Source organism: Pseudophryne corroboree, chromosome 5 (assembly GCF_028390025.1).
Source record: "Pseudophryne corroboree isolate aPseCor3 chromosome 5, aPseCor3.hap2, whole genome shotgun sequence".
Taxonomy (NCBI): domain Eukaryota; kingdom Metazoa; phylum Chordata; class Amphibia; order Anura; family Myobatrachidae; genus Pseudophryne; species Pseudophryne corroboree.
This window is the reverse complement of record NC_086448.1, coordinates 441104125-441131744: the sequence shown is the minus strand read 5'-3', so window position 1 is coordinate 441131744 and position 27620 is coordinate 441104125. Positions and strand designations below refer to the sequence as shown.

At 47.7% G+C, this 27620-nt stretch overlaps 1 protein-coding gene across 49 annotated transcripts in view; it reads right to left on the bottom strand.

The window, feature by feature from the left end:
- The window catches only part of LOC134927837 (uncharacterized), a 1188393-nt gene that overhangs the window by 327236 nt on the left and 833537 nt on the right, over window positions 1-27620 (bottom strand). For 26 of the 49 annotated variants that reach the window (XM_063922861.1, XM_063922855.1, XM_063922854.1 and 23 more), the window contains 3 exons: window positions 17164-17196; window positions 16773-16805; window positions 4122-4151 (listed from right to left, as the gene is read on the bottom strand). In XM_063922861.1, coding sequence (XP_063778931.1) covers window positions 4122-4151; window positions 16773-16805; window positions 17164-17196 — 96 coding nt within the window. The remainder of the gene's footprint in view (window positions 1-4121; window positions 4152-16772; window positions 16806-17163; window positions 17197-27620) is intronic. The other 23 variants (XM_063922852.1, XM_063922843.1, XM_063922859.1 and 20 more) reach the window with 5 other exon arrangements.

Genomic DNA, 27620 nt, shown 5'->3' with positions numbered 1-27620 from the left:
TCACTAGAGCGTACACAGCTATCGCCTGAGGGTCTCTTGACCTGGCGCAATATTTGTAGCTTTCTTTTTTTTTTTTTTTAGGCGGGATGTCATCATGTCCGCCTGTGGCAGTTCCCATCAATTTGTAATCTGTGTGAAAACTTCTTGATGAAGTCCCCACTCTCCCGGGTGGAGGTCGTGTCTGCTGAGGAAGTCTCCTTCCCAGTTGTCCACTCCCGGAATGAACACGGCTGACCGTGCTCACGTGATTTTTCGCCCAGCGAAAAATTCTGGTGGCTTCCGCCATCGCCACCCTGCTCCCTGTGCCGCCTTGGCGGTTTACATGAGCCACTGCGGTGATGTTGTCTGATTGAATCAGCACCGATTTGTCACGAAGTAGGGTCTCCGCTTGACTTGGGGTGCTGTATATGGCCTTTAGTTCTAGGATATTGATGAGAAGGCAAGTCTCCTGACTTGACCACAGACATTGGAAATTTCTTCCCTGTGTGACTGCCCCCCACCCTCGGAGGCTTGCATCCGTGGTCACCAGGACCCAGTCCTGAATGACGAATCTTCGGCCCCCGAGGAGGTGAGCACTCTGCAGCCACCACAGAAGAGACACCCTGGCCCTGGGGGATAGGGTGATCAGCCAATGCATCTGTAGATGTGATCCAGACCACTTGTCCAACAGATCCCATTGAAAGGTTCTCGCATGGAACCTGCCGAAGGGAATGGCCTCGTAAGATGCCAGCATCTTTTCCCAGGACTCGCGTGCAGTGATGCCCCGACACCCGTTTTGGTGAGAGAGGTCTCTGACCAGTGTCATGAGTTCCTGAGCCTTGTCCGTCGGGAGAAAAACCTTCTTCTGGTCTGTGTCCAGAATCATGCCCCGAAAGGGCAGACGCGTCGTAGGAATCAGCTGCAACTTTGGAATATTCAGAATCCAGCCGTGCTGTTGTAACACTTCCCGAGAGCGTGCTACGCTGATCAGCAACTGCTCTCTGGACCTCACCTTTATGAGGAGATCGTCCAAGTATGGGATAATTGTGACTCCTTGCTTTCTCAGGAGCACCATCATTTCCGCCATTACCTTGGTGCATTATTCTCGGTGCCGTGGAGAGACCAAACGGCAACGTCTGGAATTGGTAATGACAATCCTGTACCACAAATCTGAGGTACTCCTGATGAGGTGGATAAATGGGGACATGCAGGTAAGCATCCTTTATGTCCAGAGACACCATAAAATCCCCCTCTTCCAGGCTTGCAATGACCGCTCTGAGCGAATCCATCTTGAACCTTTTCAGGTAAATGTTCAGGGATTTTAAATTCAAAATGGGTCTGACCGAACCGTCCGGTTTCGGTACCACAAACATTGTGAAATAGTAACCCCTTCCCTGTTGAAGGAGGGTAACCTGCACCACCACCTGTTGGAGATATAATTTGTGAATTGCCTGTAACACTAATTCCCTCTCTAAGGGGGAAGCTGGCAGGGCCGTCGGTGAGGGGGCATCTCCTTAAAGTCCAGCTTGCATCCCTGAGACACAATATCTATTGCCCAGGGATCTAACAGGGAGTGAACCCACTTGTGGCTGAATTTACGCAGGCGTGCTCCCACTGGGCCTAGCTCCGCCTGTGGAGCCCCAGCGACATGCGGTGGATTTTTGTAGAGGCCGGGGAGGACTTCTGTTCCTGGGAACTAGCTGCGTTGTGCAGCTTCCTTCCTCTGCCCCCGCCTCTGGCAAGAAAGGACGCACCTCAGACTTTGTTTCTTTGTTCGAAAGGCTGCATTCGATAATGTCGTGCTTTCCTAGGCTGTGCAGAAATATACGGCAAAATATCAGAATTACCAGCTATAGCTGTGGAGACCAGGTCCGAGAACCCTTCTCCACACAATCCTCAGCCTTACATATGCTTCTTTAAGTCGGCATCATCTGTCCATTGCATATTCTACAGGACACGTCAAGCAGAAATCGACATAGCTTTGTCTCTAGGACCCAGTATACTCATGTCTCTTTGGGCATGTTTACATACATACATACATACTAGGGTCTCAATCTCTGTTGATAAGGTAACTGTCCACGCAGCCACAGCACTATAAACCCATGCCGACGCCATCGCCGGTCTGAGTAGTGTACCAGAATGTGCACGCTATCTGCAGGATCCCTGAAAATAGCTGTTAAGACAGGGCTACCGTTTGTGACACCCTAGGGGAAGATTCCCATCGTATCCTGGCCCTAGTGGGGAAAGGATACTGCCTGAGAATTCTTTGTGGGAAACTGCAGTCTCTTGTCTGGAGATTCCCGCTCATTTTTATCATGAGAGGAGGGAAATTTACCTCAGCTTTCTACCCCTTAAACATGTGTACCCTTGTGTCAGGAACAGATGAGTCATCAGTGATATGCAAATCATCTTTTATTACAATAATCATATATTGAATACTTTCCTGCCATTTTGGCTGTAACTTTGCATTATCGTAGTAGACACTGGAGTCAACCTCCGTGTCGATATCAGTGTTTATTATTTTGGATAGTGAGCATTGACTCTGAAGGCCTCTGCGCCATAGGGACAGACCTGGGTAGATTTCCTGTCTGTTCTCTAATCTTTTGTGCCATAAATTCACCTTAGCACTTACACATATCCAAACCGGTGTCGGCGTTGTCGACGGAGACACCCTCTCACACACATTAGCTCCATCTCCTGCTTAGGGGTGCCTTTTACCTCAGACATGTCGACACCCGTACCGACACCACACACACAGCGGATGCTCTATTTGAAGACAGTTCTCCCACAAGGCCCTTTGGAGAGACAGAGAGAGAGTATACCAGCACACAACCCAGCGCTATATGACCCAGGAATCACACAGTAACGTAGTGGTTAACCCAGTAGCTGCTGTATATACTGTTTTTACGCCAAATTTATGTGCCCCCCCCCCTCTCTTTTCACCCCCTTCTATCAAGCTTCTGCAGGGGAGAGCCTGGGGAGCTTCCTCTCAGCTGAGCTGTGGAGAGAAAATGGTGCTGGTGAGTGCTGAGGAAGAAACCCTGCCCCATCAGCGGCGGGCTTCTGTCCCGCGATTCTGTGTAAAAATAATGGCGGGGGCTCATGCATATTACAGTGCCCAGCTGTATATATGCCCTATTTTGCTAGGAGGCACTCAATTGCTGCTCAGGGCGCCCCCCCCCCCCCCGCACCCTACAGTGACCGGAGTGTGTGGGTTAGTGTGGGAGCAATGGCGCACAGCTGCAGTGCTGTGCGCTACCTCATATGAAGACAGGAGTCTTCTGCCGCCGATTTTGACGTCTTCTTGCTTCACCCGCCGGCTTCTGTCTTCTGGCTCTGCGAGGGGGACGGCGGTGCGGCTCCGGGAACGGACGACCAAGGTTAAGTTCCTGTGTTTGATCCCTCTGGAGCTAATGGTGTCCAGTAGCCTAAGAAGCGCAACCTAGCCGCAGTTAGTAGGTTTGCTTCTCTCCCCTCAGTCCCACGTAGCAGAGAGTCTGTTGCCAGCAGAAGCTCTCTGAAAATAAAAAATCCTAACATACGTTCTTATTAGCAATCTCAGGAGAGCTCACTAAAGTGCACCCAGCTCCGTCCGGGCACAGATTCTAATGGAGGTCTGGAGGAGGGGCATAGAGGGAGGAGCCAGTGCACACCAGTAGTCCTTATTCTTTCTTAGAGTGCCCAGTCTCCTGCGGAGCCCGTCTATTCCCCATGGTCCTTACGGAGTCCCCAGCATTCAATAGGACGTTAGAGAAATGGGGGGGGGGGGGGGGGAATAAATAAAAGAAATTAAACACCCCCACACATACAAACTAAAATGGAATCATTATGAAGCATGTTGTAGTTCTCCAAATAATTGAAAAGTCCATATTCTGAAAGTATTCTGGATAAATGCACCACCACATCCATGTATATAAAAAAACAGGTACACATGTATCTATATACAAAAATATATCCAAAAGGGTCGCACTCACATCCTCAGAAAAAACATCAACTGGGGTGTCCACTCCAATGCCAGAGCATTGTAATTATAGAGAAATAATGGAGGCACTCTCCAGATTTTTCAAAATATGCAAAAAGTTCTCATTTTATTGTGATATACGTTACATATTCCACTTGAATGGTATCCTCATTTTCTATACCTGGAATCTTTGTTGGGTTCATCTGGTTTCCTAAAACGTAATGAAAAAACATGTAACTTCGAATGTAAATGAGGATATTCACATTTAGAAAAAGCAATGTTTGCATGTACTAATTTTAGCCACTTTAATCAATGATAGGCAACACAACACACACACATAGGCCTGGTCATAGAGTGCTTCCTCCAGCGATTGCTAAGCAGTGTGACACACCGTAATCATGGGTAATGAGGAAAAAAAAACGCCAGGGATATCATGTGGGGGAAAAAGGATTTTGGTACTTACCAGGTAAATCCTTTTCTTTGAATCCATAGGGGTCACTGGAGTACTCTTGGCATATGGACGGTGCTTTAGCAGGGACAGGCGCATTTAAAATATTTAAAATGTGTAACCCTCCTCCATACTCCCAAGTACCTCAGTGTTTTTTACTGAGCCGAATAGGAGCGACAGAGAGGACGAACAATGGAGAATTATATATTACATTATAATATAACTGACAATAAAGTTGACACCTAACATAACGGACAACTAGTAGAAAGTTGACACAATAGATAATCACTATAACATCAGAATTAGTTTGTGATAACGTGTTACCATAAGGTTTTCAGAACTTACCCCAAGCTACTGAAAAACTGCTCTGGGTGGGCATCCAGTGTCCCCTATGGATTCAAAGAAAAGGATTTACCTGGTAAGTACCAAAATCCTATTTTCTTTTTCATCCACTAGGGGTCATTGGAGTACTCTTGGGACGTACCAAAGTTTCCCCCTTGGGCGGGAGAGCTGTATGGCACCTGTAACACTAGACGGTCAAAGCTAGAAGCTGATTCAGCCAATGTATCAAACTTGTAAAAGCGCACAAACGTGCGCACTGATGACTATGTAGTCGCACGGCATTGTAGAAGCTCCATGACCTGCTGCTCATGAAGTTCCCACAGAACCTGTGGAATCAACTGAAACCGATGCAGGCGGTTGTAGCCTAGCATAAAGATAAGCCCGACGTATGGTCAGCTTAATCCATCTGGCCAAGGTCTGCCTGGAAGCTGGCCGACCCATCTTGAGAACAAACAATGTATCCGTTTTATGAACGGTTGATGTTTGGCTACATAAACGAGTAGTGCGCGTACCACATCCAAAGTAGCTGGAGATTCTGGACTTTCTAATACCGGCACTACGATTGGTTGCTTGATGTAAAAAGATACAGGTTGAGTATCCCTTATCCAAGACGCTTGGGACCAGAGGTATTTTGGATATCGGATTTTTCCGTATTTTGGAATAATCGCATACCATAATGAGATATCATGGCGATGGGACCCAAGTCTAAGCACAGAATGATTTATGTTTCAGATACACCTTATACACACAGCCTGAAGGTCATTTAATACAATTTTTAATAACTTTGTGTATTAAACAAAGTTTGAGTACATTGAGCCACAGAAAACAAAGATTTCACTATCTCACTCTCACTCAAAAAAGTCTGTATTTCGGAATATTTGGATATGGGATACTCAACCTGTACTACCTTTGGTAGGAAAGCGGGATTCCTTCGAAATTCCGCGCTAAGATCATAAAACATTAAACCCGGTGGCTTGCAAATCAAGGCACCCAATTGTGAAGCATGCCTTGCCAAAGCTTAGGCTAGGAGAAACACTGTTTTCCAAGTTAGAAACTTAACCTCCACGCGTTATTAGGGTTCAAATTTTGAATACTGTACGAAGTCTAAAACCAGATTGAAGTTTTATGGCGCTGTAGGCGGCATAAATGGAGGGAGAATGCCTTGCAGGAAAAAGTAAACTGTTGGCCAAAGGCCAAACACCTTTGAAAGTAAATTGCCAAGGAAGAGACCTGCAACCTTAGTGTAGATACACTTAGTCCTCCATCTAACCTAGTTTGTAACATAGCAAAAGACGAGAAACGTGAAAGAAGTCAGCAACTTCTGAACTTCACACCACCCTATATAAAGCTCGCCAATTACTGATAATGAGCTGCTGTAACAGGCTTCCTAGCATGCAACCTGGTTGGTATAACAGATAATGGAATGACCTCTCGTCTTGAGAGTGCGGTGTCAACCGCCACCCTGGCAAACTCTGCCGCACTAATTTTGGCTAAAATAACGTACCAGGTTGTATTAGGTCTGGGCATGGCAGCATGGATGGGCTGCGAGTAAAGCACGGAGATTCGAAACCACGCTTTGTAATGCCAATGAGGCACCACTAGCCTGACTCTCAATCAAAGAAGCAGCGTAAAAAAGGTGGAATAGATACCAAAGCCTGTACAGCCACGCTATCGTGAGAGCATCCACTGCCTTCTTTGTTTAGAACACATATTGGGTGTTTAAAGTTGTTGGCGAGAAGCTATTAGATCCAGCTGTGGGTAGCTGTACTAACATCTGTAACACTTCTGAATTTCTTGACCATTCCTGTGGATGAAAATCCCGAAGGTTGATATAAACTGCTTTTGAGTAGTCGGCTTCTGGAATGAACACTGCCGACAATATCCCTTGGTGATGCTGGAAACAATTCAGGATTCAAACAACTTGTCCCTTTTTGTTTGGTGATTTATGCGATTGCCGTCGCGTTGTCTGACTGAACCTAAACCACCCGAGACTGGAGCATGTGAACTTCCTGTCGCAGTGTATTGTACATTGACTTGAGTTCTAGAACATTTATTGTCCGTAATCTTTCCTGTATGATGATAGACTATGTAGGACTACTACTCCCCAACCTCTGAGACTTGCGTCCATCAACTGAATTCGGTAAGTCGAGACTCGGAACAGTCTCCCCGCAGTGAGATTGAGTACGTGGTGGCACTAGAATAGTGATACTCTGGCTCTTAGATATAAGCACACTATCTGATGAATCTGACCACTGTGCGAGAAGATTCTGTTGAAGAGCTTGAGTGCAACTTCCGAAATAGAGTGCTTTTTAAAAATGCCCCTATGTTTTCTAACAGTCGCATGCACAAGTGCTCCAAGACTGCCTGTGAATCGAGCAAAAACTGTACGAGAGAACTAAATTTGTGCTTTTTGTTTCTTAGAAAGGCAATTCCTTGACAGGCTGCTTGATTTGTGGAAGTTGACAATCCAACCGTGCTGACCTAGCACATTGTTGTACTTGTTGAGACAGAGCTTTGATGAGAAGGTTGTCTAAGCACAGAACCATTTATCACTACCAGGGATCTGAGAATAGGTTATCACAGACATCACCCTTGTGACTACACGTGGCGCCGATGAGAGGCCAAACAGTAGTGTCTGAAAATAATGGTTTGTCAAAAAATTTGAATGCGTAAACCAGAGCTTCAGTGAAATTATGATTTCTGTGGTTGTAAACCTGCAATCACGGACCGCAGGAATTCCATTTTAAAAATGTAGCAAGGCATGTACTGATTGAGGCTCTTTAGGCTCAATATGGTTATGACCGAGCCGTCCAGCTGTGGTACTACAAAAAAAAAAAAAAAAAATGATAGAGATAGAGATATATATATATATATATATATATATATATATATATATATATATATATATATATATATATATATATATATATATATATATAGATAGATAGATAGATATATAGATATATAGATAGATAGATATATAGATAGATAGATATATAGATAGATAGATAGATATATAGATATATAGATATAGATATATTTATTATTTTTTAAATAATAATCTTAGATCTACGAGAGACTGCCTTTGTGCCTTCTGACAATCAGGCTTGTATAGGATGTTGCCGTGGAAAAACCACCACAAAGGTGGTAGCCAATGGAACTCTATGTTGTAAAGTTTTGAGGACTAAATTGAGGATCCACAGATCTGTGGATTTCCGCAGTCACATCAAATGAAACCTCTGTAGATTTGCTCCCACAAAAGACGATTCGAGACAGTTGAAAGCTCGCCATGCCACTGGCTTAGCAGCAGCCTTGTGTCCGAACGATGGTTAGTGGTTTATTGAAAACCACGTTGTCTACCACGTGCACTGTGTTGTAGGATAGCTTCGAAAAGGCTGAGGTCTAAAAGATCTGAACACTGGTTGTAGCGTGTTTCCCTTTAGGAACTGGCTTGTCAATGGCCGGAAACCAGACTCACGCTGTAGCCCGTGTAAGGCAACAGTATTTCTAGATTTGATTCCGCGTCCATCTGTGTAGGCAAAGTGTCAACCACAATGAGTGATGCTGAAATCAGAGACTAACCTGGCTGACCTCTATAGCAGCCATGCGTAAATGCTCCGTTGTGATTAGCAAGAAGTAGAAACTATTCTAATGTAATATTCGGCTACCAACCTCTTTGACAAAGAAGCTACATTTGTATTAATTGTATTTAGCAATGTGAGTAAATCAGGTGTCGGCTGCATCGACAGGGCCAAATTTAGACCCGTATCTGCTCCCCCAATAACCTCCTCCGGTGAATAACATTCAGCCTCAGACATGCCGACACGTATTATCGACACACGGACACACACAGAATGTCTCAGCTAGGGGACAGGACCACAATGAAGCCCAGATAGAGATACACAGAGGGAGTATGCCAGCTCACACCCCAGTGCCCAAATATCCCGTCAAGGGATATATGTGACCAGCGCTGCTCAAAATATAACAAAATGCACCACAAAATGCCCCCCCCCCCCCTCCCTATTAGCACCCCGTTACTTTCAGAGGTACTGTGGAGGTCCCGGGCAGCGTCTTCTTCAGCTGCATGTGGAGGAGAAAATGGCGCTGTGAGCCGCGCGGCTAAGCTCCGCCCCTTCCCAATGCGCTTCAACCCAAATTTGAAAAACTGAAAACGCCGGCAGGAGTCTGAGAAACGGTGTGAGAGCCGTTGGTGAGTGTGTGGGAGCATGGAGCACAGCACTGCGCTGTACCTTCGTTACTGAAGTCTGCCGTCCTGAAGTCTTCTGCCTTCTGCATACTCACCTGGCTTCTGTGAGAGGGGTGACGGCGCGGCTCCGGGAACAAGCAGCAATGCGCACCAAGTGATCGAGCCCGCTGAAAATAAAAAAACCTAACAAAAGTCTTTTCTAGAGAAACTCAGGAGAGCTCCCCTAGTGAGTGTCCAGTCAGTCCTGGGCACAAAGTCTAACTGAGGTCTGGAGGAGGGGCATAGAGGGAGGAGCCAGTTCACACCCAGTTTAAGTATTTTTAGTGTGGCCAAGCTCCCTGTCGGTATTTCGACCGCCGGGATTCCAGCCGGCGGCATTTAGTACTGATCCCTCCTGCGGATCCAGTCTATACCCCATGGTCCTTTTGGAGTCCCCAGCATCCTCTAGGACGTAAGATTTTTATATATATATATATATATATATATATATATATATATATATATATATATATATATATATATATATATATATATATAAAACAAAAAAGACAAAAGAAGAGGGGGCGCTCCATAGTGCATAAAAGTTTTAATTCAAACAGACAGGTAAAAGACTGAACTCCAGAGAGCGTCCCTCTGACGAAGTCTTTCAGACGAAACCGGTCAGGGTGTGATCTGACAGCGCGCTCTCTATCTGCACCTCTGGCAATCCTTTACTGTGTCTAAGCGATCCAGTGCAGCAGCTCACACACACACGGCGGGTCCGTGTGAAGCTAAAACATCTTTTCCGGCTGGCAGCTTCATGTGTTCTGCTCTGGAGAGTCGTTAAACTGGGGGGCGAGTATTGCCTGGATGGTAACATTACATGTCGTGTGGTAACCAGCCCACAGTGTTTTATTCTCTGGTACGAGTCACATCTCTAGGAGTTCACAGTCTTATCTGTCTGTTTGAATTAAAACTTTTATGCACTATGGAGCGCCCCCTCTTCTTTTGTCTTTTTTGTTAGAAAATACACCTATGAATCCTGGGTTTCTGGAGTTGGAGTAGGGGAGCAGCGGCCCTGATATACGTGGTTATAAGTGCAGACTCCCTACAGATCATCTGTTGGCTTTGCTGGACTATTTATACACAAGTACACTGGCGCTTTCACTAATTATATATAATTATATTATATATATATATAAGAATTTACTCACCGGTAATTCAATTTCTCGTAGTCCGTAGTGGATGCTGGGTACTCCGTAAGGACCATGGGGAATAGACGGGCTCCGCAGGAGACTGGGCACTCTAAAAGAAAGATTAGGTACTATCTGGTGTGCACTGGCTCCTCCCTCTATGCCCCTCCTCCAGACCTCAGTTAGGGAAACTGTGCCCGGAAGAGCTGACATTACTAGGAAAGGAATTGGAATCCAGGGTAAGACTCATACCAGCCACACCAATCACACCGTACAACTTGTGATAACTATACCCAGTTAACAGTATGAACAATAACTGAGCCTCATTCAATGGATGGCTCATAACAATAACCCTTTAAGTTAAGCAATTACTATATACATGTATTGCAGAGAGTCCGCACTTGGGACGGGCTCCCAGCATCCACTACGGACTACGAGAAATAGAATTACCGGTGAGTAAATTCTTATTTTCTCTGACGTCCTAGTGGATGCTGGGTACTCTGTAAGGACCATGGGGATTATACCAAAGCTCCCAAACGGGCGGGAGAGTGCGGATGACTCTGCAGCACCGAATGAGCAAACTCAAGGTCCTCCTCAGCCAGGGTATCAAACTTGTAGAATTTTGCAAAAGTGTTTGAACCCGACCAAGTAGCAGCTCGGCAAAGCTGTAAAGCCGAGAATCCTCGGGCAGCCGCCCAAGAAGAGCCCACCTTCCTTGTGGAATGGGCTTTTACCGATTTAGGATGCGGCAGTCCAGCCGCAGAATGTGCCGGTTGAATCGTGCTATAGATCCAGCGAGCAATAGTCTGCTTTGAAGCAGGAGCACCCAGCTTGTTGGGTGCATACAGGATAAATAGCGAGTCAGTTTTTCAGACTCTAGCCGTCCTGGAAACATAGATTTTCAGGGCCCTGACTACGTCCAGCAACTTGGAATCCTCCAAGTCCCGAGTAGCCGCAGGCTCCACAATAGGTTGGTTCAATGAAACGCTGATACCACCTTAGGAAGAAATTGGGAACGAGTCCTCAATTCCGCCCTATCCATATGAAAAATCAGATAAGGGCTTTTACATGACAAAGCCGCCAATTCTGATACACGCCTGGCCGAAGCAAAGGCCAACAGCATGACCACTTTCCGCGTGAGATATTTTTGCTCCACGGTTTTTAGTGGCTCAACCAATGCGACTTTAGGAAATCCAACACCACGTTGAGATCCCAAGGTGCCACTGGAGGCACAAAAGGGGGCTGAATATGCAGCACTCCTTTAACAAAAGTTTGAACTTCAGGCAGTGAAGCCAGTTCTTTTTGGAAGAAAATCGACAGAGCCGAAATCTGGACCTTAATGGAACCCAATTTGAGGCCCATAGTCACCCCTGACTGTAGGAAGTGCAGAAATCGACCCAGCTGAAATTCCTCCGTTGGGGCCTTCCAGGCCTCACACCAAGCAACATATTTCCGCCATATGCGGTGATAATGTTTTGCGGTCACATCCTTCCTAGCTTTAATCAGCGTAGGAATGACTTCCTCCGGAATGCCCTTTTCCTTTAGGATCCGGTGTTCAACCGCCATGCCGTCAAACGCAGCCGCGGTATGTCTTGGAACAGACAGGGCCCCTGCAGCAGCAGGTCCTGTCTGAGCGTCAGAGGCCAATAGTCCTCTGAGATAATTTCTTGAAGTTCTGGGTACCAAGCTCTTCTTGGCCAATCCGGAACAATGAGTATAGTTCTTACTCCTCTCCTTATTATTATTCTCAGTACCTTGAGTATGAGAGGAAGAGGAGGGAACACATAAACCGACTGGTACACCCACGGTGTCACTAGAGCGTCCACAGCTATCGCCTGAGGGTCCCTTGACCTGGCGCAATATCTTTTTAGCTTTTTGTTGAGGCGGGACGCCATCATGTCCACCTGTGGCCGTTCCCAACGGTTCACAATCAGCTGGAAGACTTCTGGATGAAGTCCCCACTCTCCCGGGTGGAGGTCGTGCCTGCTGAGGAAGTCTGCTTCCCAGTTGTCCACTCCCGGAATGAACACTGCTGACAGTGCTATCACGTGATTCTCCGCCATCAAAGAATCCTTGTGGCTTCTGCCATTGCCACCCTGCTTCTTGTGCCGCCCTGGCGGTTTACATGGGCGACCGCTGTGATGTTGTCTGACTGAATCAGAACCGGTTGGTTTCGAAGCAGGGGTTCTGCTTGACTCAGGGCGTTGTAAATGTCCCTTAGTTCCAGAATATTTATGTGTAGGGAAGTTTCCTGACTTGACCATTGTCCTTGGAAGTTTCTTCCCTGGGTGACTGCCCCCCAACCTCGGAGGCTTGCATCCGTGGTCACCAGTACCCAGTCCTGTATGCCGAATCTGCGGCCTTCGCGCAGATAAGCACTCTGCAGCCACCACAGCAGAGACACCCTGGCCCTCGCGGGGACAGGGTGATTAACCGATGCATCTGGAGATGCGATCCGGACCACTTGTCCAACAGATCCCACTGGAAGATCCTTGCATGGAATCTGCCGAAGGGACTTGCTTCGTAAGAAGCTACCATCTTTCCCAGGACTCGCATGCAGCCATGCACCGACACCTGTTTTGGTTTCAGGAGGTCCCTGACCAGAGATGATAATTCCTGGGCCTTCTCCTCCGGGAGAAATATCTTCTTCTGTTCTGTGTCCAGAATCATGCCCAAGAACAGCACACGCGTCGCAGGAATCAGCTGCGACTTTGGGATATTCAGAATCCAGCCGTGCTGATGCAGCACTTCCTGAGATAGTGCCACGCCGACTAGCAACTGCTCTTTGGACCTCGCCTTTATAAGGAGATCGTCCAAGTACGGAATAATCATGACTCCCTTCTTTCGGAGGAGCATCATCATTTCGGCCATTACCTCGGTAAATACCCACGGTGCCGTGGACAGACCAGACGGCAACGTCTGGAATTGGTAATGACAGTCCTGTACCACAACCTTGAGGTACTTTGAACTTTTTTATATAAATGTTCAAGGATTTTAAATTTAGAATGGGTCTCACCGAACCGTCTGGTTTCGGTACCACAACATTGTGGAATAGTAACCCCGTCCCTGTTGAAGGAGGGGTACCTAGATTATCACCTGCTGAAGATACAGCTTGTGAATTGCCACCAGTACTACCTCCCTTCCTCTGAGGGCAGCAGGCAAGGCTGATTTGAGGTAACGGCGAGGGGGAGTCGCCTCGAACTCCAGCTTGTATCCCTGTGATACTACTTGCAGTACCCAGGGATCCATCTGTGAGCGAGCCCACTGGTCGCTGAAGTTCCGGAGACACGCCCCAACCGCACCTGGCTCAGCCTGTGGAGCCCCAGCGTCATGCGGTGGACTTAGAGGAAGCGGGGGAAGATTTTTGATCCTGGGAACTGGCTGTCTGGTGCAGCCTTTTTCCTTCTTCCCTTGCCTCTGGCAGAAAGGAAGCGCCTTTGACCCGCTTGCTTTTCTGAGGCCGAAAGGACTGTACCTGATAATACGGTGCTCTCTTAGGCTGTGAGGGAACCTGAGGTAAAAATTTTGACTTCCCAGCTGTTGCTGTGGATACGAGGTCCGAGAGACCATCCCAAAACAATTCCTCACCCTTATAAGGCAGAATCTCCATGTGCCTTTTAGAATCAGCATCACCTGTCCACTGCCGGGTCCATAATACCCTCCTGGCAAAAATGGACATGCATTAATTCTGGATGCCAGCCGGCAAATATCCCTCTGTGCATCCCTCATATATAAGACGACGTCTTTAATATGCTCTATGGTTAGCAAAATAGTATCCCTGTCGAGGGTAACAATATTATCTGACAGGGTATCAGACCACGCTGCAGCAGCACTACACCTCCATGCTGAGGCAATTGCAGGTCTCAGTATAGTACCCGAGTGTGTATATACAGACTTCAAGATTTCCTCCTGCTTTCTATCAGCAGGCTCCTTCAAGGTGGCGGTATCCTGAGACGGCAGTGCCACCTTTTTTGACAAACGTGTGAGCGCCTTATCCACCCTAGGGGATCTCTCCCAACGTGACCTATCCTCTGGCGGGAAAGGGTACGCCATCAGTAACTTTTTAGAAATTACCAGTTTCTTACCGGGGGAAACCCACGCTTCACACACTTCATTCAATTCATCTGGGGGATCAAAACACTGGCTGCTTTTTCTCCCCAAACATAAAACCCCTTTTTAGTGGTACTTGGTTTAATGTCAGAAATGTGTAACACATTTTTCATTGCCGAAATCATGCAACGGATGCCCCTAGTGGATTGTGTATATGTCTCAACCTCGTCGACACTGGAGTCAGACTCCGTGTCGACATCTGTGTCTGCCATCTGAGGTAGCGGGCGTTTTTGAGCCCCTGATGGCCTTTGAGACGCCTGGGCAGGCGCGGGCTGAGAAGACGGCTGTCCCATGGCTGTTACGTCATCCAGCCTTTTATGTAAGGAGTTGACACTGTCGGTTAATACCTTCCACATATCCACCCACTCTGGTGTCGGCCCCGCAGGGGGTGACATCACATTTATCGGCACCTGCTCAGCTTCCACATAAGCCTCCTCATCAAACAAGTCGACACAGCCGTACCGACACACCGCACACACACAGGGAATGCTCTGACTGAGGACAGTACCCCACAAAGTCCTTTGGGGAGACAGAGTGTATGCCAGCACACACCACAGCGCTATTTAATCAGGGATTTACACTAATAAAAAGTGATTTATCCCTATAGCTGCTTTTTATATACAGTTTTCGCCTAAATTTAGTGCCCCCCCTCTCTTTTTAACCCTTTGAGCCTGGAAACTGCAGGGGAGAGCCTGGGGAGCTGTCTTCCAGCTGCACTGTGAAGAGAAAATAGCACCAGTGTGCTGAGGGAGATAGCCCCGCCCCTTTTCCGGCGGACTTCTCCCGCTCTTATAATTGTATTATGGCAGGGGATTTGTACACATATATAGCTTATTAGGCTATATTATGTGTTGTAAGGTACTCTAATTGCAGCCCCCCCCCCCCAGCGCCCTGCACCCATCAGTGACCGGAGTATGTGGTGTGCATAGGGAGCAATGGCGCACAGCTGCAGTGCTGTGCGCTACCTTAATGAAGACCGAAGTCTTCAGCCGCCGATTTCCAGGACGTTCTTCTTGCTTCTGGCTCTGTAAGGGGGACGGCGGCGCGGCTCCAGGACCAGACGACCGAGGCTGGGCCTGTGTTCGATCCCTCTGGAGCTAATGGTGTCCAGTAGCCTAAGAAGCCCAAGCTAGCTGCAAGCAGGTAGATTCGCTTCTTCTCCCCTTAGTCCCTCGTAGCAGTGAGTCTGTTGCCAGCAGATCTCACTGGAAATAAAAAACCTAACAAATACTTTACTAGGAGCTCAGGAGAGCCCCTAGTGTGCAACCAGCTCGGGCCGGGCACAGATTCTAACTGAGGTCTGGAGGAGGGGCATAGAGGGAGGAGCCAGTGCACACCAGATAGTACCTAATCTTTATTTTAGAGTGCCCAGTCTCCTGCGGAGCCTGCTATTCCCCATGGTCCTTACGGAGTTCCCAGCATCCACTAGAATGTCAGAGAAATACACATACATCACACACACCTGGTCAAGAGCTGAACTTGAGCCCAGGTTCTTGTGCTTAGTGGACCCTCTGCATTAGCCCACTAGGATATTACTCCTTATAAACCTCAGATCCCGTTGCTAGGGACCAAACCTCACCGTCATTTGTTATTAGTCACGGATGTAAGCCCCACAACGCGCGCGCCCCCCCATCTTTAGGCACACAAACTCCCTCCTCAGCGATGTAAACCCTCCTGGAGTTGAGCTGACGGCCCGCAGCACAGAGCTGTCTGCATCCGAGGAAAGTGAGCGGTGAGCAGGGAGAGACGAAGCGCTGCAGCCGTGGAGCTGACTGCGGCCGCTGCCCCCTGAGGTTCAGTGACGCTTCGGGCCTGTGAGGGAGTGACGGCGGCCAGCGGCAGAGTGTGCAGCGGCAGCTGGGACGCTGTACGTGGCTTGTTAGGCGGGCACCCAGCGGGTGGAGCAATGGGGGGGGGGGGGGGAGCAGTGAGGGGAGCTGAAGGCGGACACAGTTTAGTGATGCATCCACATGGCGCGGCGGCAGCATGAGCTGACCGCCCCGCTCCCAAGTAAACCCACACTATAAAACGGAGCGGAGGCAGTCTGATGTGCCTGGCCGCTCGGTACCTGCATCTGAAAAGATAGTGGAGGCTCTGATGGGGCTTCTACATACAAACGTCATCCAGCTCCTGCAGCCTGAGGCTAAATCAGCCGAAGCCGATTTAGGTCTATGGCGGGACTCCTCTGCTTGAGCGCCGACAAGCCTGTTCTGCCCATAGCAGTACACACAGACCCGGACCCAAGCTTCTTTGTAAGCTGGGAAGGGCTGTGGTGAAAAAGTAAAAAGTTAAGAATAAAAATAAATATATCTGGAAGCGGAGTATGTGCTATCCCATGAGGCACATAAAAAGCACTGAGATATTTGGGAGTATGGAGGAGGGTTACACATTTAAATATTTAAATGTGCCTATCCCTGCTAAAGCACCGTCCATATCCCAAGAGTACTCCAGTGACCCCTAGTGGATGAAAAAGAAATGTAATTTGCAAGCATTTTGTGAAACTCCATATAACACACAAGGGTTTTTCTAAACAAAAATAGTACTTTTATATACCTGGAATCCTTGTGGTGTCCATCTCCTGGTTTTCTAAAATGTAAAGAAAAAAACCTGTAATACTGGATGTAAGCGAGGACTGCTCACATTTAGAAGGAAAAATTCTGCATGTTCGTAATAATCACTATGAACGATCCTAGGTGATGCAACAAAGTAATCAAAGGTCCTGAGTGAAAAATGGAGAGAGAAAAAAAAAAAAAAAAAAAGGACACCACACAGAGGCCAGGTCATTGAGTGCATTGCTAAGCAGTGCGAGACACCGTAATCATGGGTAATGAGGAAAAGGAATGCCAGGGATATCATGAGGAAAATGCAATTTGAAAGCATTTTGTGATACTCCAAACATAAAAGTACAAGTGTTTTTCTAAACAAAAATAGTACTTTTATATACCTGGAATCCTTGTGGTGTCCATCTCCTGGTTTTCTAAAATGTAAAGAAAAAAACCTGTAATACTGGATGTGAGGACCACTCACATTTAGAAGGAAAAATTCTGCATATTAGTAATAATCACAATGAACGATGCTAGGTGATGCAACAAAGGAATCAAAAAGGTACGAAGTGAAAAATGGGGGGGGGGGGGGGGGAACCACACCAACACATACAAACTAAAATGGAATCATTATGAAGCATGTTGTAGTTCTCCAAATGATTGAAAAGTCCATATTCTGAAAGTATTCTGGATAAATGCACCACCACATCCATGTATATAAAGCAGGTACACCTGTATCTACATACAAAAATAGTAATATTCTATGGAATAATATTCTATGGAATTTTTGTTGTGTTCATCTGGTTTCCTAAAACGTAATGAAAAAACCATGTAACTTCAAATGTAAATGAGGATATTCACATTTAGAAGAAGAAATGTTTGAATTTACAAATTTTAGCCACTTTAATCAATGGTGGGCAACAACACCACACACACAGGCCAGAGTGCTTCCTCCAGCGGTTACTAAGCAGTGTGACACACCGTAACCATGGGTAATAAGGAAAAGGAATGCCAGGGATATCATGTGGAAAATGTAATTTGCAAACATTTTGTGATACTCCAAACATACACGTATATCACGAACAAGTGTTTTTATATACAAAATAAGAATTTACTTACCGATAATTCTATTTCTCGTAGTCCGTAGTGGATGCTGGGAACTCCGTAAGGACCATGGGGAATAGCGGCTCCGCAGGAGACTGGGCACAAAAGTAAAAGCTTTAGGACTACCTGGTGTGCACTGGATCCTCCCCCTATGACCCTCCTCCAAGCCTGTTAGGATACTGTGCCCGGACGAGCGTACACAATAAGGAAGGATATTGAATCCCGGGTAAGACTCATACCAGCCACACCAATCACACCGTACAACCTGTGATCTGAACCCAGTTAACAGCATGATAACAGAGGAGCCTCTGAACAGACGGCTCACAACAATAATAACCCGATTTTTGTAACAATAACTATGTACAAGTATTGCAGACAATCCGCACTTGGGATGGGCGCCCAGCATCCACTACGGACTACGAGAAATAGAATTATCGGTAAGTAAATTCTTATTTTCTCTGACGTCCTAGTGGATGCTGGGAACTCCGTAAGGACCATGGGGATTATACCAAAGCTCCCAAACGGGCGGGAGAGTGCGGATGACTCTGCAGCACCGAATGAGAGAACTCCAGGTCCTCCTCAGCCAGGGTATCAAATTTGTAGAATTTAGCAAACGTGTTTGCCCCTGACCAAGTAGCTGCTCGGCAAAGTTGTAAAGCCGAGACCCCTCGGGCAGCCGCCCAAGATGAGCCCACTTTCCTTGTGGAATGGGCTTTTACAGATTTTGGCTGTGGCAGGCCTGCCACAGAATGTGCAAGCTGAATTGTACTACAAATCCAACGAGCAATAGTCTGCTTAGAAGCAGGTGCACCCAGCTTGTTGGGTGCATACAGGATAAACAGCGAGTCAGATTTTCTGACTCCAGCCGTCCTAGAAACATATTTTCAGGGCCCTGACTACGTCCAGCAACTTGGAGTCCTCCAAGTCCCTAGTAGCCGCAGGTACCACAATAGGCTGGTTCAAGTGAAATGCTGAAACCACCTTAGGGAGAGATTGAGGACAAGTCCTCAATTCTGCCCTGTCCGTATGAAAAATTAGGTAAGGGCTTTTATAGGATAAAGCCGCCAATTCTGAGACACGCCTGGCTGAAGCCAGGGCTAACAGCATTACCACTTTCCATGTGAGATATTTTAAGTCCACAGTGGAGAGTGGTTCAAACCAATGTTATTTTAGGAACCCCAAAACTACATTGAGATCCCAAGGTGCCACTGGAGGCACAAAAGGAGGTTGTATATGCAGTACCCCCTTGACAAACGTCTGCACTTCAGGAACTGAAGCCAGTTCTTTTTGGAAGAAAATCGACAGGGCCGAAATTTGAACCTTAATGGACCCTAATTTTAGGCCCATAGACAGTCCTGTTTGCAGGAAATGCAGGAAACGACCCAGTTGAAATTCCTCTGTAGGGGCCTTCCTGGCCTCGCACCACGCAACATATTTACGCCAAATACGGTGATAATGTTGTACGGTTACATCCTTCCTGGCTTTGATCAGGGTAGGGATGACTTCATCCGGAATGCCTTTTTCCTTCAGGATCCGGCGTTCAACCGCCATGCCGTCAAACGCAGCCGCGGTAAGTATTGGAACAGACAGGGTCCCTGCTGGAGCAGGTCCTTTCTTAGAGGTAGAGGGTCCTCTGTGAGCATCTCTTGAAGTTCCGGGTACCAAGTCCTTCTTGGCCAATCCGGAGCCACGAGTATAGTCCTTACTCCTCTCCTTCTTATGATTCTCAGTACCTTGGGTATGAGAGGCAGAGGAGGGAACACATACACTGACTGGTACACCCACGGTGTTACCAGAGCGTCCACAGCTATTGCCTGAGGGTCCCTTGACCTGGCGCAATACCTGTCTAGTTTTTTGTTGAGGCGGGACGCCATCATGTCCACCTTTGGTTTTTCCCAACGGTTCACAATCATGTGGAAGACTTCTGGGTGAAGTCCCCACTCCCCCGGGTGGAGGTCGTGTCTGCTGAGGAAGTCTGCTTCCCAGTTGTCCACCCACTCCCGGAACGAACACTGCTGACAGTGCTATCACATGAATTTCTGCCCAGCGAAGAATCCTTGCAACTTCTGTCATTGCCCTCCGGCTTCTTGTGCCGCCCTGTCTGTTTACGTGGGCGACTGCCGTGATGTTGTCCGACTGGATCAGCACCGGCTGACCTTGAAGCAGAGGTCTTGCTAGGCTTAGAGCATTGTAGATGGCTCTTAGCTCAAGGATATTTATGTGAAGTGATGTCTCCAGGCTTGACCACAAGCCCTGGAAATTTCTTCCCTGTGTGACTGCTCCCCAGCCTCTCAGGCTGGCATCCGTGGTCACCAGGACCCAGTCCTGAATGCCGAATCTGCGGCCCTCTAGAAGATGAGCACTCTGCAACCACCACAGGAGAGACACTCTTGTCCTTGGTGACAAGATTATCCGCTGATGCATCTGAAGATGCGACCCGGACCATTTGTCTCGCAGATCCCACTGGAAGGTTCTTGCGTGGAATCTGCCGAATGGGATTGCTTCGTAAGAAGCCACCATCTTTCCCAGGACCCTTGTGCATTGATGCACTGATACTTGGCCTGGTTTTAGGAGCTTTCTGACTAGTTCGGATAACTCCCTGGCTTTCTCCTCCGGGAGAAACACCTTTTTCTGGACTGTGTCCAGGATCATCCCTAGGAATAGAAAAGTCGTGTTGTCGGGATCAGCTGCGATTTTGGAATATTGAGAATCCAACCGTGCTGGCGCAGCACTATCTGAGATAGTGCTACCCCGACTTCCAACTGTTCCCTGGATCTTGCCCTTATCAGGAGATCGTCCAAGTAAGGGATAACTAAAACTCCCTTCCTTCGAAGGAGTATCATCATTTCGGCCATTACCTTGGTAAAGACCCGGGGTGCCGTGGACAATCCAAACGGCAGCGTCTGAAACTGATAGTGACAGTTCTGTACCACAAAACTGAGGTACCCTTGGTGAGAAGGGTAAATTGGGACATGTAGGTAAGCATCTTTGATGTCCAGAGACACCATATAGTCCCCTTCTTCCAGGTTTGCAATCACTGCTCTGAGTGACTCCATCTTGAATTTGAACCTTTGTATGAAAGTGTTCAAGGATTTTAGGTTTAAAATTGGTCTCACCGAGCCGTCCGGCTTCGGTACCACAAATAGTGTGGAATAGTACCCCTTTCCCTGTTGTAGGAGGGGTACCTTGATTATCACCTGCTGGGAATACAGCTTGTGAATGGCTTCCAATACTGCCTCCCTGTCTGAGGGAGACGTCTGTAAAGCAGACTTTAGAAAACGGCGAGGGGGAGACGTCTCGAATTCCAATTTGTACCCCTGAGATACCACCTGAAGGATCCAGGGGTCCACTTGCGAGTGGGCCCACTGCGCACTGAACTTCTTGAGACGGGCCCCCACCGTGCCTGAGTCCGCTTGTTAAGCCCCAGCGTCATGCTGAGGGCTTTGCGGAGGCGGGAGAGAGCTTTTGTTCCTGGGAACTGGCTGTTTGTTGCAGCCTTTTTCCTCTCCCTCTGCCACGGGGCAGAAATGAGGCGCCTTTTGCCCGCTTGCCCTTATGGGGCCCGAAAGGACTGCGCCTGATAATACGGCGTCTTCTTAGGTTGAGAAGCTACCTGGGGTAAAAATGTGGATTTTCCAGCAGTTGCCGTGGCTACCAGGTCTGATAGACCTACCCCAAATAACTCCTCCCCCTTATAAGGCAATACTTCCATGTGCCTTTTAGAATCCGCATCCCCTGACCACTGCCGCGTCCATAAACCTCTTCTTGCAGAAATGGACAGCGCGCTAACTCTTGATGCCAGTCGGCAAATATCCCTCTGTGCATCACGCATATATAGAAATGCATCCTTCAAATGCTCTATAGTCAATAATACACTGTCCCTATCTAGGGTATCAATATTTTCAGTCAGGGAATCAGACCACGCCAGGCCCGCACTGCACATCCAGGCTGAGGCGATTGCTGGTCGCAGTATAACACCCGTGTGAGAGTATATACATTTTAGGATATTCTCCAGCTTTCTATCGGCAGGTTCCTTTAGGGCGGCCGTATCAGGAGAGGGTAGTGCTACCTGTTTAGACAAGCGTGTGAGCGCTTCATCCACCCTAGGGGGTGTTTCCCAACGTGCCCTATCCTCTGGCGGGAAAGGGTACGGTGCCAATAACCTTTTAGGAATTATCAGTTTTTTATCGGGGGAAACCCACGCCTCATCACACAGTTCATTTAATTCCTCGGATACAGGAAAAACTACAGGCAGTTTTTTCTCACCAAACATAATACCCTTCATAGTGGTACTTGTATTATCAGATATATGCAATACATTTTTCATTGCTTCAATCATGTAACGTGTGGCCCTAGTGGAAGTCACGTTTGTCTCCTCATCATCCGACACTGGAGTCAGTATCCGTGTCTGTGTCTGCCATTTGAGGTAACGGGCGTTTTAAAGCCCCTGATGGCGTTTGAGACCACTGGACAGGCCCAAGCTGAGTAGCCGGCTGTCTCATGTCGTCAACTGTCTGTCGTAAGGAGCTGACACTGTCACGCAATTCCTTCCACAAGCTCATCCACTCAGGTGTCGACTCCCTAGGGGGTGACAACTGTATAATAGGCAATTGCTCCGCCTCCATCTCATTTTCCTCCTCAAACATGTCGACACAATCGTACCGACACACCGCACACACACAGGGAATGCTCTGATAGAGGACAGGACCCCACTAGCCCTTTGGGAAAACAGAGGGAGAGTATGCCAGCACACACCAGAGCGCTATATATATATATATATATATATATATATATATATATATATATATATATATATATATATATATATATATATATATATATATATATATATATACACATACACATACATACATACATACATACATACATACATACATACATACATACATACATACAGGAATACCACTATAAAATGTGCTTTTCCCTTTATAGCTGCTGTTAGTATAAAACTGCGCCAAATTAGTGCCCCCCTCTCTTTTTTACCCTTTTCTGTAGTGCAGGACTGCAGGGGAGAGTCAGGGAGACGTCCTTCCAGCGGAGCTGTGATGGAAAATGGCGCCCGTGTGCTGAGGAGATAGGCTCCGCCCCCTTCTCGGCGGCCTTTTCTCCCGCTTTTTTGGTAAGTTCTGGCAGGGGTTAAAATACACCCATATAGCCCTGGGGGTTATATGTGGTGTATTTATGCCAGCCAAGGTGTTTTACATTGCTGCTCAGGGCGCCCCCCCCTAGCGCCCTGCACCCTCAGTGACCGGAGTGTGAAGTGTGCCTGAGTAACAATGGCGCACAGCTGCAGTGCTGTGCGCTACCTTGTTGAAGACTGATGTCTTCTGCTGCCGATTTTTCTAGACCTTTTCTTGCTTCTGGCTCTGTAAGGGGGCCGGCGGCGCGGCTCCGGGACCGAGCTCTGAGGCTGGGCCTGTGTTCGGTCCCTCTGGAGCTAATGGTGTCCAGTAGCCTAAGAAGCCCAATCCACTCTGCACGCAGGTGAGTTCGCTTCTTCTCCCCTTAGTCCCTCGATGCAGTGAGCCTGTTGCCAGCAGGTCTCACTGAAAATAAAAAACCTAAAACTAAAATTTCACTAAGAAGCTCAGGAGAGCCCCTAGTGTGCACCCTTCTCGGCCGGGCACAAAAATCTAACTGAGGCTTGGAGGAGGGTCATAGGGGGAGGAGCCAGTGCACACCAGGTAGTCCTAAAGCTTTTACTTTTGTGCCCAGTCTCCTGCGGAGCCGCTATTCCCCATGGTCCTTACGGAGTTCCCAGCATCCACTAGGACGTCAGAGAAATAAGAGTTATGGTAATCTTACCATAGTTAACTTTCTTTGAGGTCCACAGGGAATACCTTGGGGTGTAGGCAGTTTGATAGGACCGTGCACCAAACAGTTAAAAGCTTTTGGGCACCGAGGATGCTCCAGTCCCCCCCAGGCTATCTAGTTATGTGAACAAGCCTGAGGCAGGAGAAGGATAGGAGAGAAGGAAGACTGGTACACTAAAAAAAAAAACCCACCATACACCCCCTCACGCAATAGGGAATAGAAAGTGACCAAGAAAAACCCATATAAGCCAAGTGCATCAGGGTGGGTGCCCTGTGGATATTATGGACCGAAGAAAGTTAACTATGGTAAGTCTACCATAACTAATTTTCTTCGTTGGTGTCCACATGGATCCACAGGGAATACCTTGGGGATTTCCCAAAGCACTTTTCTAAAAGGAGGAGACACTCCTGAGCAGAGAGGACAATCCACTGCCCAAAAGGAAGCATCCTGAAAGGCAAATGTATCAAAGGCATAAAACCTATGAAAAGGTGTTCGCAAAAGACCACGTAGCCGCCATGCCCAGTTCAGTAGACACGCCACGGTGGCATGCCCACGAAGGACCCACACAGCGAGAACAATGGGAAGAGACTGTATCCATAACAGGGAGGTCGGCATGTGAGATAGCCATGCGAAGCCATTTGGCCAGAGTCTTCTTGTTAGCTGGCCAGCCCCTCTTGGGGAATCCATATAGGACAAAGGGGAAATCTGTTTCCTAATGGAATTGGTACGATCCACGTAAATCTGAAGAGCATGGACCACATCCATGGAGGCCTCCTCGGGGATTGGAAGGTCAAACCACAATTTCTTCGTTAAGGAGGAGGTCCGCCTCCCAGTTGAGGATCCCCAGGATGAACACCGATGAGATGGCCAGGAGATTACATTTAGCTCATCGGAGAATGTGCGCCACTTCCTGCATACTGTGAGCGCCTCACTGATGATTAAAGTAGGCTACCGCAGTGGCGGTTTGACTCGATTTGGACAGGCATGCCCTGGAGAATGTCCCATGCAAGAGTGAGTGCTCTGTAGACAGCTGGAAGCCCCAGGACATTGATTGTCAAGCAACTCTCAGTTGGAGTCCAACAGCCATGAAAGAAGTGTTGGCCGATCACTGCGCCACACACGTGGAGGTTGGCATCTGTGGTAAGAAGCACCCAATTCAGAACCCGGAAGGGGTGACCCTTGTCTTGTAGCCCCCAGGATAGGGACAGGTGAACTTCCAAAGAGAGGACCATCATCTGGGACCTGATCAGATGATGTTGTCAATCCCAACTGGAGAAGATCAGGTTTTGAAGGGGCCCGAGTGGAATTTGGCGTATTCCACCATGTCAAAGGTGGAGACCATGGACCCCAAGTCCTGCATTGCTAAGTGGATGGACACTCAGACTGAAGTAACTTGCATACTAGAGTTTCCAGTGCGGAAATTTGGTCTCTTCTGGCAGGAAAATCATCTGTACCTGAGAATCCGGGAGAGCTCCAAGATGCAACATCCTTTGAGAAGGAGCCAGGGACAACTTCTTCCAGTTGATCAACAAGCCGTGTGTTTGCAGGAAGGCAATGGTCAACTGAAGAAGCAACTTCGGAGAGTGTGCCAAAATCTGCAGGTCATCTAGGAATGGGTGTCTTCTAAACACCTGACGACGAAGCTGGGCCGCCATAGAAGCCATGATATTGGCAAAGACCCGAGGAGCTGTAGAAAGACCAAAAGACAGTGCCCGAAATTGGAAATGTTGCTGGAGGACAGCAACCCAGAGAAACAGTTGATGACAGAGCGCTATGGGCATATATGCAGGTAGGTATCCTGAATGTCCAGAGACACCATAAATTCACCACGCTCCATTGCTAGGACAATGGAGCGGAGGATTTTCAAACGAAACCTGGGCACCATGATAAATCTGTTCAGTAACTTAAGATTGAGAATAGGTTAATGAGACCCATTGGGTTTCTGAACCAAAAAAAGGGAACCGTGAAAATACGTCCCTCGATGTGTCGAAGGGACAGGGATTACTACCCATGTGTACAGGAGACAGTGAATGGCCCGCTGTAGGGCCAGGGCTTTGATCGGGTCTGTTGGAGGACCTGTACAAAAGAACTGCTGGGATATGGGGGGGGGGGGGCACTTCAGGAATGTAAGAGCGTACATGTGAGAGACCACTTCTTGCACCCAGGCACCTGGTGGTATGAAGCCAGGACTCTGCTAACTGAAGCAGTCAGCCTCCCACCCTGGGATCCCCAAGGCACAGGTGACTTAATTAGTAGCTCAGTTATTTTGATTTAACCATCTGTGCTGCAGCCTGGATATCACTAAAACGTGCACTGTTGGTGTGCCTTGAGGACCGTGGTTGGGAATGACTGACAGAGCTTTGAACCTTGCGTGTTATGCGAGAATCCACTGTAAAGGGAACCTCCCACTTAGCACATACTCCAGACGGGAAAGCGTAAAAATAGGATTTTTAATACCTACCGGTAAATCCTTTTCTCTTAGTCCGTAGGAGGATGCTGAGGACACCATTAGAACCATGGGGTATAGACGGGATCCGCAGGAGACATGGGCATTAAGACTTCGAAAAGGGTGTGAACTGGCTCCTCCCTCTATGCCCCTCCTCCAGACTACAGTTATAGGAACTGTGCCCAGGGAGACGGACATTTCGCGGAAAGGATTTATTGTTAAACCAAGGTGAAATTCATACCAGCTGACACCTCAACCATGCCTCAGAACATGGCATTCAACAGAACCCAGGTCAACGGCATGAATAATAGCAGCAACAGGCTGACAATAAACGTAACATATGTGTAACCATAACCATTAACTGCAGATACACACCAGGACGGGCGCCCAGCATCCTCTACGGATTAAGAGAAAAAGGATTTACCGGTAGGTATTAAAATCATATTTTCTCATACGTCCTAGAGGATGCTGGGGACGCCATTAGAACCATGGGGTTATACTAAAGCTCTAGAACGGGCGGGAGAGTGCGGACGATTCTGCAGCACCGATTGACCGAACTTAAGGTCTTCATCGGCCAAGGTGTCAAATTTGTAGAACTTTGCAAAAGTGTTTGACACCGACCAAGTAGCTGCTCGGCAAAGTTGCAATGCAGAGATCCCCCGGGCAGCCGCCCAGGGACGAGCCCACCTTTCTAGTAGAATGGGCCTTTACCGATTCCGGATACGGCAATCTAGCCGTGGAATAAGCACACTGAATCGTGTTACAGATCCAGTGTGCAATGGCCTGCTTAGAAGCAGGACACCCAACCTTGTTGGGAGCATACAGGACAAACAGAGCCTCAGTTTTCCTAATCTGAGCCGTTCTGGCGACAAATCTTCAAAGCTAAGACCACATCCAGAGATTTCCACTCAGCGAAGGCGTCAGTAGCCACAGGTACCACAATAGGCTGGTTTATATGGAAAGAGGAAACCACCTTCGGTAAAAATTGCTGACGTGTCCTCAATTCAGCTCTATCTTCACGGAAGATCAAATAAGGGCTCTTGTGAGACAAGGCCGCTATCTCAGACAATCGCCTTGCAGATGCCAAGGCCAACAGGATGACCACTTTCCAAGTGAGGAATTTCAACTCCACCTTCCGTAATGGTTCAAACCAATGTGATTGATGAACTGCAACACCACATTAAAATCCCATGGTGCCCACTGGAGGCACAAATTGAGGTTGGATGTGCAACACGCTTTTCACGAAAGTCTGAACTTCTGGAAGGGAGGCCAATTGTTTCTGAAAGAAAACCGGTAAGGCTGAAATCTGTACTTTAATTGAGCCCAATTTTAGGCCCGCATCCACACCTGCTTGCAGAAAATGGAGAAAACGTCCTAAGCAAAACTCTTCCGTAGGAGCCCCCTTGGATTCACACCAAGAAACATTTTCTCCAAATACGGTGGTAATGTTTAGATGTTACCCCTTTCCTGCCC